Raw genomic sequence first — 12,447 nt, 5'->3', positions numbered from 1 at the left:
AAGTGCACTCTTAAATTTAGTTATGCCTGCATAAGCTAATCAAATGCTTGCACTCACCTTCTCAGCTGCTTCCTCTGAGCATGACTTTGAGCTGTTTAATGGAACTAAGTGATCCTTAAGGTCCCTTCCAACCCAAACCATTCAGTGATTCTGTGATAATGCAATCTGACGATGATCGTTCTTGCCTGGAGCCCAGTGGAAACATATTCACCAGTCACTGGTTTACTTACTGCCAGGGCATTTTGCTGGAGGCATTCAATGGACAGAACATCCTTCTTTTCTCTTGAGGTTAGAAATTATGTGAAATACATGTGAGTTAATATATTGTAGTTTAAAATCCATATGCCTTGACTTTCTAGAGATTAACTTCAGGGTCAGAGAAGAATGTTTTCAGGTGAGCCTGATTGGGGTTCAGCTAGCTGTGACAGATGCAGTTCATCTGGGGGTGGGAGGGGGAATTGGGAGGGGATAAAAGAGGCTTTGGAAGACAGTACAGGGTTCTTTCTGTCAGGGAAGCTTTCCAGTCTTTGTCTAAGTAACTGCCTGCTGTGCCCTGCACTGTATTATGCCCTCACCTATTCCTCTCAATTGCTTTCTTCCTTTGGAGCTCTCCCCGTCTGTGGACTTGAGGCCCTGCAGCAGCCCCCTAGTTATCCCTGGCAAAGAGGAGAAGGCATTTTTGGGAGGAACCCCCTCACCCAGGGTCCGCCGTCTGCCTCCACGCCTGGCCTGGTGCTCCATTGACTGGGACCAGCTCTGCCTCCTGCAGCCCCTGGGCTCTGGGGGTTTTGGGTCCGTCTATAAAGCCACCTACCACGGTGCGACTGTGGCTGTGAAGCAGGTGAAGAAGAGCAGCAAAAACCGTCTGGCATCGTGGCAGAGCTTTTGGGCCGAGCTGAACGTTGCCTGGCTGCAGCATGAAAATGTGGTACGTGTGGTGGCTGCCAGCACGTGTGCCCCTGCCAGCCAGAACAGCCTAGGCACCATCATCATGGAGTACGTGGGCAACATCACCCTGCACCACGTTATTTACGGCACCAGCGACACGTGGAGGCAGGGGGAGGACGAGGAAGGAGGGTGCAGGAAGGCCCTGAGCATGGAGGAGGCCGTGTGCTATTCCTGCGACATCGCCACGGGCCTGGCCTTTCTCCATGCACAGGGCATTGTGCACCTGGACCTGAAGCCTGCGAACGTCTTCATCACGGAGCAGGGGGTGTGCAAGATCGGAGACTTCGGGTGCTCCCAGAAACTGGAGGACGGCTTGTCCCAGAGCCCCCACGTTTCCCAGCATGGGGGCACGTACACGCACCGTGCCCCCGAGCTCCTCAAGGGGGAGAGGGTGACCGCCAAGGCGGACATCTACTCCTTCGCCGTCACCCTCTGGCAGATGGTCATGCGGGAGCAGCCCTACCTGGGCGAGCGGCAGCACGTGCTCTACGCCGTGGTGGCCTACAACCTGCGCCCTTCTCTGGCTGCCGCCGTTTTCCACGAGTCGCCCGCGGGCCGAAGGCTGAGGAGCATTATTAGCTGCTGCTGGAAGGCCAACGTGGAGCAGCGCCTCAGCGCTGCCCAGCTGCTGCCCAGCCTCAGGGCCCTTAAGGGGAGCCTCTAGAAAAACTGAAGATAACTCCTTTTTTATTGGCAGCTCGTCTTTCCCTCCACCTTCCCTCCAAACGTGATGGGTTTAGCCCCTCTCTGATCTGAAGACTTTGTTGCTCTTTTTATATTAAAAAAAAGTCACTTTGTTATAAGAAGATTATAAATAAAGACATTTAACTGAACTTTTGGGTTTTTAAACCATGGAGGGGAATAGAGAGGCAAGGATCAAGATATTGGTGAATATGACTTTCTGGTTGATCTCCGGTGTGCTGCCTCGTTTAGGGGAAAAAATGAGGGAATGGGACAAGCAAAAGAAATTTTTGTTTTGAAATACAAAAAAGGACTGCTTTTGGGAGGTTTTGTACCTAATGCTTTTTGGTGTTTCCAATTATGAAATATGAGTGGTTCTTTAGACTAACTCAGTTTTTGTATTTAAACTTTTCTTCATAAATGAATGCAGAGTGCCAGTGCGTGTGGTTTTTTTTTCCTGTTCTTAGAAGTAGTTTTGTTGTTTCTGAAATGGAACATGTAAACTACCCGATCTCCCTGTTGACACAAGAGACCTTCTTGTCGTTCTAAGACTCCTGAGCATAAGTTGATAGACATATTAACAACCTGTGCTTTTATAAACTTTCCATGCTACCAGGTGTTTGTTGCAATTTGCTAGTTGGTATATTGTAAACTGCAGTATCTGAAGTATTACAAGAACATCTTGTGTGGAACAGAAATTTCCTAGATTTTGGAGGTAAAAGGGGAATTTAAAAAAAAGAAAAAAAATAAAATATGAACTGTAAGGGAGATGCATAGATACAAAAAAAACATAAACTGGAGGATGAGGGGAAAAATTACGCTCCCTTCTTAACGCATGGGTCAGTACCAGGTAAGATACTGAAAGCAATGAAAAGGAAGATTGTTTAAAGCAGCGATGATGATACTTTGCTAGTGCTTAAAGTGTACACCATTGAACAATTCTCTGCTCATGACTGCACTGTTTATGTCTTATCTACTGCCTTTCCTAATCTGGTTGGAACATGTCTGGGAGAGGATATGCTCTAGGCAATGCTAGAGACAGAGGGCTCTGATCCTTGATTTATCAAAACCAATAATTACAGATCTGTCTAGATCTCAGCCCTTGTCTGGAACTACGAAGATCTGGCTGCTGTAGCTAATGTTGTCATTCTACTCAAAAACTCTGCTTCTTAAGACAGAAGAGCAAGAGTGATGTTTCAGTCAAATTGTTTTTCTTCTTTCCCTTTCCTCCCCCTTGCTTCCATTCTGGAAAAAAATCCCAAAGGAATTGAGCCAGTTTCCTGGTTTCTGACACACATCTGTTCTCAGCCCCGTGAAATCCTGGAAATGAGCAACTATGTGAATTTGAGATGATTCTGTAGGTCTTTACAGTATTTGGGTTGTTCATTCATTGAAATTAATGCTTTATAAAGCATATCTAAGCTTAACTGTTTCTTGCTCTTCTGTCCTTCTTTAGTGGAACTATAAAATGCCTGCCGGAATTGAGGAAAAAAATAAGGTAAATGTTGGAATAACCTTCTTTTGTGTTTTCTTTGTCAAAATGATTATGCTATAAAACCAGAACTTGTTTTTCATGTTGCATAACTTTTTTTAATAAGCAATAAATCTTATAAAATTTATCATAATAAGCCAGTTACCTTTTAAAATGATTAGCTGAGGGCACATAAGATAAACTGTCAGATAAAGCCATTGGCACGCCTCGCATTAATATCAGACCTTAGAGGTTTTTCTCCAGTCTTCAAAAGAATACCATTAAAAAAAAAAGTTTTTAGTAGTTCCTAGATGCTTATAAGTGTTGTTTATTTTGCCAGTCTAGATAGTGTATTGATTAAACTGCTAGAAACTTGGTATTTTGTGCTTATTGATAACGTTGAGTCTGTGAAAACCCAGTGCCCTTCAAATTCTCTTATACTTGACAGAAGAATATTGGATAGCCAAGACCCACTCTTGAACCACAATCATCAGTGCAGATGTCTCTGTCAATTTTACTGGATTCTTTTTCAAGATGGAGTGATAACTCTGCAAGGTACTCAAGGTGTAGGAACATCAGAAGCTCCTGTCATAACAATGTTCTCTTTTTTTTTTATAGGCTTCACTCAGAAGGAATGTAGAGTCACTGTCAAAACATACAGAGATGGGCTTAGAGAAGCCAAAGCCCATCTCAAACTGAATCTGTGAAGAGCAACAGGAAAGGTTTTTATAGGCATATCAGCAGCAAAAGGAAGACCAGGTCAAATCTGGGCCTGCTGATGAGTGGGGCAGGACAGCTGGTGACAAAAAAAAATTTGGAGAAGGCTAAGGTACTAGTCTATTGTTTCTTCAACTCAGTCTTTAATGGTAAGATTTGCTTTCAGGAATCTTGGGCCTATTGAGACCAATGGGAAGTCTGGAGCAAGGATAACTTACCCTTGGTAGAGGAAGGAAGAGGTTAGGGAACATTCAAACAAACAGGACATACACAAGTTCATGGGACCTGGTGGAGTGCACCCACAAATGCTGAGGGACCTGGCTGATGTCACTGTGAGGCCATGGTAATATCTGAAAATTGTGTCGAGAGAGGGAAGCTTATGAGGAATGGAAGAAGGTAAATGTCTCTATCTGCAAGATCATCAAAAAGGAGGATCTGGGAAACTACAAGGCAGTCAACCTCACCTTAGTCCCTTGGAACGAATAACCCTGGAGACAATTCCAAATACACAAAGGACAAGAAGGTAATTGGGTGTAGTCAGCATGGATTTATGAAGGGGAAATCATGCTTGACCAACCTGGTAGGCTTCTATGGTGACATTATGGGCTTGTTACATGAAGGGAGAACAATGGTTGTCGCTTATCTTGACTTCAGTGAGGCTTTTGGCACTGTTTCCCGTTACATCCTTAGGTAAACTGGTGAAGTCCAGCTGGGGGCCAGTCATCAGTTGTGCACCCCAGACATCAATATCGGGGCCAGTACAGTCGAATGTCTCTAGGGACGACCTGGATGATAGGACAGAGGGCACCATCAGCAAGTTTGCAGGTGATACTGAATTGGTTGGAGTGGTTGATACGCCAGATGGTTGCACTGTTATTCAGCGGGACCTTGCCAGGTTGGAGAAATCTGCTGATGGCAATCCGTGCAAGGACCTGCAAAGCCTGGCAAGTGGGGCAGGAGAACCCCAGGCACCCGTAGCGGGGGCCACGGGGCTGGAAATCAGGTCTGTAGGACAGGCCCCGAAGCTCCTGGCAGGCACCGAGCTGACCGTGAACCGGCGATGCGCCCTGGTGGCAGCGGCGGCCAACAGCAGCCAAGCATCTTCGTGGCAGCCAAGGGCAGCCCCAGCTCCTCCAGGACATCCCCAGGAAGGGTGTCCCCGCTGCTCGGCCCTGGTGGGATGTGTCTGGGGGGCTGGTTTGGCAGCTCGGGACACCGCTGGAGCAAGGAGGGCATGGGGGGACTGGAAGGAGTGCAGCAAGGGGCCGCTGAGATGGCCGAAGGGTTGGGAAACGGGCCTGGGGGAGATGCTGGGACTGCTCAGCCCAAAAAAGAGAGGGTTCAGAGGGATTTACCTGCTTGTGTAAAGGCTTGGGAGGGAGTAAAGACGGAGCCAGGCTCTTCTCGGCAGCACCCAGTGACAGGACAAGAGGCACAAGCTGAAGTACAGAAAACTCCACTTAAAATTAAGCAAAACCTTTTTACTGTGAGGATGGTCAAACGCTGGAATGGGTCACCCAGAGAGGTTGGGGTGTCAGCCTGGGAGATGTTCAGACCAAATGGATATGGCACTGAGCAGGGGGATGGGCTAGGCAATCTCCGGAGGTCCCTTCCAACCTCAATAAGTCTGCGATTATAATAACGTTTATAAGTGCCTGAGCTCCTGAGTCCTCCTACAAAAATATTTCTAGCATAAACCTATACTCTGTTTCCTCCAGGGACAACATAAATGCAAGGAACACTTTGATTCTTTGCAATGACTTTGTTGTCTTGGGGTTCAGGTTGGAATTTTGTGCTTTTTTTTTTTTCTTCACGCTCTAACATCAGTAGACCTACCAGAAAGTCTTGGCAGAGTTCTCGTTTTTTATATTCTGAACATTATGAATTATTAAATATTAGTTATGAATTGTTCATATTTTTTGAATTATGAATTAACTTTTTGTTAATTCCTTGAAGATTTCTTACCATCTATTCTTATATTCTTACATTTAATCCACTGGAGCCTTATCCTCTGTTTTCTTCATTTCAAGCTTCAGGTTTCTAGAAGATGCCTTCTTGCTTCTAAAGCTGGCATAAAAGCCAATGAGTGGAGCTGCACATTGCAAGTCTGAGAGAGCAAAGTGCATACCTCCGTATAAAATGCTAGCAGAGGACACATGATGCTAGCAGAGCGCTGTTTCAGATGATGGCGTTACAGCTCCTGTGGAATTCTGTTCATCTGATTTTTTTCCCCAAGCCTGGAAGCTGTTTTTTTTTCTTTCCTTCCCCATACGTACGTATGCAACACGTGATGTTCCAGATGTTTAGTAAGTCACAGTTACAAGTCAAGCTAAAATTTAAGGGATACAAACTTTAGGGATATCTCATCTCTCATTTGTTCTCCTCATCCCTGAAACTGATCACCTGCAGCTTATCAGCCATAACAAAGGATTTATTGAAGGCCTGGAGAAAGTGCTACAACCAGGTAATTGTAGTTTACCAACATCTTTCTATACTTCCTGAGCATGAAATACTTGTGAAGCCAGTGCACTGCTCATTTGTCTCTTTCCAGTTTGGGTTGCAGAGGTCAAAGGAGGGAGGAATTTTTTATTACTGCTTGTGGTGGAAGCAGAGTGTTGATATCAGTGTCACCTTGCCATGATGTAAAATATAAAAAGGGACATTGCTTTTTCTATCTATGGACTAAATGCCTCAGCAGGCTATATATAGGCATAATGAGCTTGAAAGGCTGAACTAGCACTCTCATCCTGATCACTTCTGTAAGGTCTAGCAAACTGGGAAGTCTGGGACCCAGCATTGCACGGATTCAGCCAGTGCAGCATCACTGGCACTGTAGCGCATCCAGAGGCTGTGCCCTCCAGCCTCCTACCAGCCAGGTACACCCTGTTTGGTTTAGCATAGGTCTCCTCAAACGAGAGTGACCACATCATCATGGCTGTGACTAGGAAGGAACAAAGCCTCAGTTGTCCCGACTGGTAAGTGTCAGGTGTCTCATGTCATACCATCAACTAAGTTCCACAGTTTGATAACCAATTTCTGGGAAGAATGAGAAAGAAAGAGGGGAAAAAAAAAAAAAAACATGGAAGTGTAGTTTATCATTCTGTATTACTTTTATCTTACAGTCCTATAAGCTGTTACTGAAGATGTAATGCCTTTAGTTTCCAAGTAGAAATATCTACAGATATTTCATAGTACTCTTTTTGGGGGGTGTGGGAGCATTACTGTTAGACAAATTTGCTAATTAAGCAGGCAATGGTTATCTATTTCACTGTTACATGGCTTCTGGCTTCCCATCAGCAGGGAGCCCCTGTAGCCCTGCTCTTGGCGTGTTCTGTTGTTTGCTTCTCTTTCCTTAGAGGCTTCTTCTTATTCCTTACTTCATATTCCTTTTGTGTTTTGTGTTATTTTTCTGCTGTGATACTGTATCTCAACCCAGAAAGCAAGAGGTAATAACATTATAGTCATGTGATAAAAATACTATATAACTAGGAGGTGAGGATGTCACTAATACAGGATGGGAAGCATGAAGATTTTTGGGTTGCTTCTGTAATGATAAGAAATTTTGGACTTTTAATGAATTCTGGACCTTTCTGAGGTGGACTGCATTTCATATCATTTACCACAGACTCCAAATGCAAATAATTTCAGCAATCACAATCCAGAGTTATTTTTATACTCCCTATTTTTACCTTCATGTATTTTATGATTATAATCTAAACATAGGCATCTAGTTTTATTCTCTGCAGCAAAGCAAAGAAATAATGTTTTACAGAATACCACAAATATTTGTGATTTAAAATCAATGGGGGCTTAAGTGGATGCTTAATATTTGTATTGGTGTGGGTTTTTTGCATTATTAGCATCTGTGTTTATAAATGCCTGGACTAGAACAAAGATAAAAATAGGGGTAGAAAATTAATGATTACTTTTAACACTAACTATATGTTGAATATTTTACTTATACTTTATTTTAGTCATTCATCTGCTGCAAATATCTCATACAGCGTTCAAAGAGCCTCTTTCTATGCTTCACTTAACCCAGCTGCCAAATATTTGTCTGCCTGTCAAACGAACAGCCTTTAAACCAGTTAAAGAAAGAAAATGGAACAACAACGACTACAACAAAAAGAAAAGTCTACTGGCTTCTGTCCCAGTACGCCGTCAGCTCAGGATGCCGTGGGACAATTTGATAGTAGAGGCACCATCCGACCTGGATTTATCGGTGCACGAGGTTGAGTTGTTGCGCTCCCTACCCAGCCTGACGTTCAATAGCCCGAGTGTTCGGCAGAGCAGGGAGGTGACTGCATTTGCCTTTGCAGGGCACCTGGGATAATAGAGTAATTCATAACTTAATAAATATTCTACTGCACATGAGCCAGGCTACAAAGAGCAATGTAGGCTGCATATTGGAAATGTAAATGTCCAGCCCTTTTTAAGTTATTTCCCCCCCCACCTAAAAGGGGTGGAAGGAAAAGCCAGTTTTATTTTCAGGCCATGTGTTTTGCTCAGCCACTTCAAAAATGGTGAAAGAGTTTTGATTCACACATGCCACCAGTGAAACTGGCCCCAGAGACCAGTATGGAAAGTTGCACCTTAACAGCGGTATTAAAAAAAGATGAGTGTTCACGTGGGAATTCATACACCAGGGAGGCTGTGTTTTTTTTAATAGCAGTTAATAGTATGTATTATGTAATACAGTAAGTTTAGACAGATAGCTATCATGTACTTTGGCCACAACCTTGTTTCTCTTATCCAACAGTTTCATTAATGGGATTTGCAGACAACACAAAAGCCACTCACAAAGTTTTTAAAGGACTGTATCATTGCGTTGACATGTCACCTGAATTTCTCTTTGCATATAATGCAACAGAACCTCTCCAGACACTTAAAGTTGTACATCCTTGTACAGCTTTTGGGAATGAAATGATTGCTGTTAGATGTTTTCTGATTTAAAGGGGAGAGAGGGGATGTTCTTTATTTTTAATATCTCCTTCACATCAAAGGCTGATGATCAGAGGAAATCAATTTCTTTGATTTTTTTGTTCAACTTGAATATTTTCATATTGCATATCTTATTTTATAAAGTTGTGTGTTGAAATACGAACTGTGCTTGGAAAAAGTGTCCTAACCATAAAAATTAGCACTACCTGAAAAAATCATAGCAAGGGTAGCATGAAAGAGCCATTTGTGCGGGGAGACAAGGGGTGGCTGCAGGAGGCAATGAGGCAAACCAAAAACTCCAAAAAAAAAAAAAAAAAAAGGCAATTTGCTCCAAGTTTTTCAGTGACATTCCCATTGAAGAATCATCTTATGATGGTGTTTGAATTTCTGTCCTGTATGCTAGAGGTACCTGCTCATCGGGCTGTCAGTGAAAGAAAAGAAATTTCTTTTCTATACTTTATAATACATTATATACATTGTGATTTTAATAGTAAAAAGCTCGATTTTTCCATATCAAAGGTGTTTTTTTTTCTTTTTTTTTTCCAGGAAATGGGAAAAGCAGTCCCTAGGCATTAGCATATACATTTGTGCCAGCCAGAACAAAGTGACTGACTCTACCTCACACCAGGAATATTTCACAAGAGTGTATTTGAAGCAGTTCTTCCTCCGAATGCATCAGGGACTCTCAGAAAGGAAATGTACCTGCTGCAAGTTTGCGGAAAGGGGGCCACTGATAGAACAAAGTACAGGCTGGGTGGTCTTAGAAACATCTTCAAACAGAAGAAATTATTGAAAGATGTTGTAATATAAGTATTTTTTACTTGAAAGAAAAACATGAGATCATAATGCTGAAAAAACTATAGGTATTGATATTTATTTTTTCAGGGGGCATCGCTACCATACTCAAAAACACCTATGTATACTACAAAAATTAACTTTACTTGCCTAAAAATTGAATATACTTGACCACAACCTTCTTTTGTCCTAATGCTATTTTTACCTCAGTTTTAAACAAGTAGGTAATCCTGCTCCCCTTGGAAAACCTGTTGCTAGAGTTTTCACTGTGCATGGAGGTGGGGATGTTTGGGATGGAAGAGTGATCATGTGCACTCAGGTATAGTTGCTCTTACTACAGTTTAAGTGATTGTTGCAGGGGGAAATGTATTTTGTACTTTATAGTATTTTTATAATACATTTCCTGGGATAATAAGCAATATTCTGTATTTGTAACAGTGATGTTTTACAGGCTGGTGTGAAAGGAAACGTCCAAGCCATGTTTTCATTACAAGTCAAATAGGAACTTCTGCTGTGTATTTAGGTCAAAGACAAGCTTTAATAGACTTACCTTGCTCTCGTGTAAGTTCCCCTAAGCAGGATGGTCGAGTCTTCTGTGAAACGACATGAGAAACTCTACAGTTGTTGTTCCTGCCCCCCAACCACAACCTCATAATTTCCAAGTAGTAGGTTGCAGCTGCCGCTTTGCCACATTAGCTTTATAAGAAGTTAGCAAGACCTTTGAAACCAAAACTTCTTAATATTTGATGCCTCTTGGATCGCTTTCATGTTACAGTGTGGATCTGTCCAGCTGTTCCGAACAATCAGTGTAATGATTTCCTCAGCAGCTAATTCCTGTTGCTAAAGCACATCTTTAGCACCAAAGGTATCTCATTTAGTTCCAGGTTCTAAGTTTTATGTTATTCCTCTTTCTGTCAGTTTTTGAATAATTATACTTCGCTAGTTCACGCAGGGTCAGGTCACAACAGGAGACGCATTACTGAATTTGGCTTTAGTTTTTCCTTTACAGACGGCAGGGTTGGGAAGGGCAGCTCTTCACAAGTGACAAAGAAGTCAATCTGACACTGGGTTGTAATCTAAATAAAACCATGAGATGCAATCAATCTCCTTCTCTAATGTTCCTGGACAATCATGATGCCAATTCCCCCCTTGTTTTACATCTCCTCATCATCTGTAGCAAGCATTTCCTAAAATTTTCCGGTGCTTGCAAACATTCATCACCTGAAAAACAGGTGATTCAGGAATATCGCAAGGAGGAAATTAATCTTGAAGGGATGAAGAAAAACTTCTGGGAAAAAAAAAAATACGTGATGCATTCTGTGTCAAGAGGCTAGCCCATCAGGCATGAGGCAGTGTGAGGTCCGAATCATTCCTGAAATTATCCCTGCTCCACGACAGAGGCAGCACAAGCACTGTGAAACTATTCCCTCCTACTCTGCCTCACCAAAGAATTAGATTAAATTAAACTGGTCTTTAAGAGAAAAAAATAAAATGTGATCGATGACTTCATAACAGGGCTCTAAAACAGCAGACATCGTTCACAAAATATGTGTACTGCATATATTGCTAAATATAATTACTGCAGCAGTATCAACCTTTTCTTCCTAAGGACAGACACCCAGCCTTGCAAACACCCTGCTGCTGGTAGCTTGCCACAAAGTCTCTGCAGGAGGCAGACCTTGAAGAGAAAGACAACTCCTAGAGTCTGCGTTAGCCCAAAATGTCTTGTGAGAGTTTGTACACACCAGTGCGTGCTGCTGATCCCTCGGTGCTCTGAGCACGGAGTCTGCAGAGAAGCCAGTGAGGTGAGCGTCGCAGCCAACACCTGGCCTGGAAGCCACTTCCAGTTGCTAGAAGAGCTTGCTGTGCTCAGACAGCCATGTGGATATTGGGGAAATAGATGCAGCTTCTCAACACATGCTATAAGCTATTGCGTCGTCTTGAACTATTTTTCTTCCCAGGTAAATCAGCCATTGTGACAAACAGTGCCTAGTGGTACTGCCTGAAGTGGCAAAAGCTGTCCTGGAGAAGTAGTTTGGAATACATTTTTTTGTACTTGGTTCGCCCTTCCACACATGAAGTCTTCCCAGGTGATGTCTAAAGTGGAAAGTGGGTGCAGAAATACCAGTTCTGTTTCTGTGCCCACTAGATCTGCTTTTACTGGGCTGACGCTAGGGGTTTTCTGCGCAGGAATTGCACGCCCTCCCTTGGTAGCGTGGCCTCGATACCGGCAGATGACACGGTAGGAATGCGAGTGTAAATGGTGCGTGTGAGCTGAATGCCCAAACCTGACTGTTCTCAGAGGGTGTTTGCCCCAAAGCTGATAATGCCAAGAGGAAACTAACAATAACAAAGTTTGCTTAATACAATGATCACCCAGATTAAACAGCGAGTGCCTTTTGGGGAAAGGAGTTAGCCTGAAGAGAGGTGTCCTCCCCATCGCGCTCAGCAAGCAGCTGCCACCCACAAGGGGACCCTCAGCAAGAGGCCACCAGCTGGGACCCCCCCTCTCTGGGGAGCAGGTGGGAACCCGGGGTACATTTTTGGCAGCACGTGGGGTGGCTTGCACAAGAATGTGTGCCCACATCTCCAGCTAGCATTTAGGAACAGGGGTACCTGCGCTCCCAAGAGTGGGAAGTAAACCACACTTCTGGCAAGAGGCTGGGAGGCGCTCATGGAGGTGCGTGAATGTGTACGTGGGATTAAAATCTGGGGAATTTGGCACAGCAGGATATTTAGGAAATTTGCTGGTGCTTATTAACACTTTGTAAGCATCTAGTATTGTGGTTTATGTTGTACCGCTGACACTGATCCACAGAACATAGTTCACTGATTACTGACAAATTACATTTCTGTCTTATTTCAGTCCCGAGTGTTCAAAGGTATGTTGCAGT

The 12,447-nt window shown here is 43.4% G+C and overlaps 1 protein-coding gene across 1 annotated transcript; it reads left to right on the top strand.

Moving 5' to 3' along the window:
- The first annotated feature begins 565 nt into the window (after window positions 1–565).
- On the top strand, window positions 566–1,612 carry MOS (MOS proto-oncogene, serine/threonine kinase). The gene has a single exon (XM_035553244.1). It carries the CDS (start codon window positions 566–568, stop codon window positions 1,610–1,612), a length of 1,047 nt encoding a protein of 348 aa, XP_035409137.1.
- Window positions 1,613–12,447: the final 10,835 nt, after the last annotated feature.

This window comes from Cygnus atratus, chromosome 2 (genome assembly GCF_013377495.2).
Source record: "Cygnus atratus isolate AKBS03 ecotype Queensland, Australia chromosome 2, CAtr_DNAZoo_HiC_assembly, whole genome shotgun sequence".
NCBI classification, from domain to species: Eukaryota; Metazoa; Chordata; class Aves; order Anseriformes; family Anatidae; genus Cygnus; species Cygnus atratus.
This window is presented reverse-complemented; position numbering and strand designations above follow the sequence as displayed.

What these genes read in the sequence shown, in the direction of transcription:
- MOS (XM_035553244.1), top strand. Translation starts at nt 566, where the DNA reads ATGCCCTCACCTATTCCTCTCAATTGCTTTCTTCCTTTGGAGCTCTCC.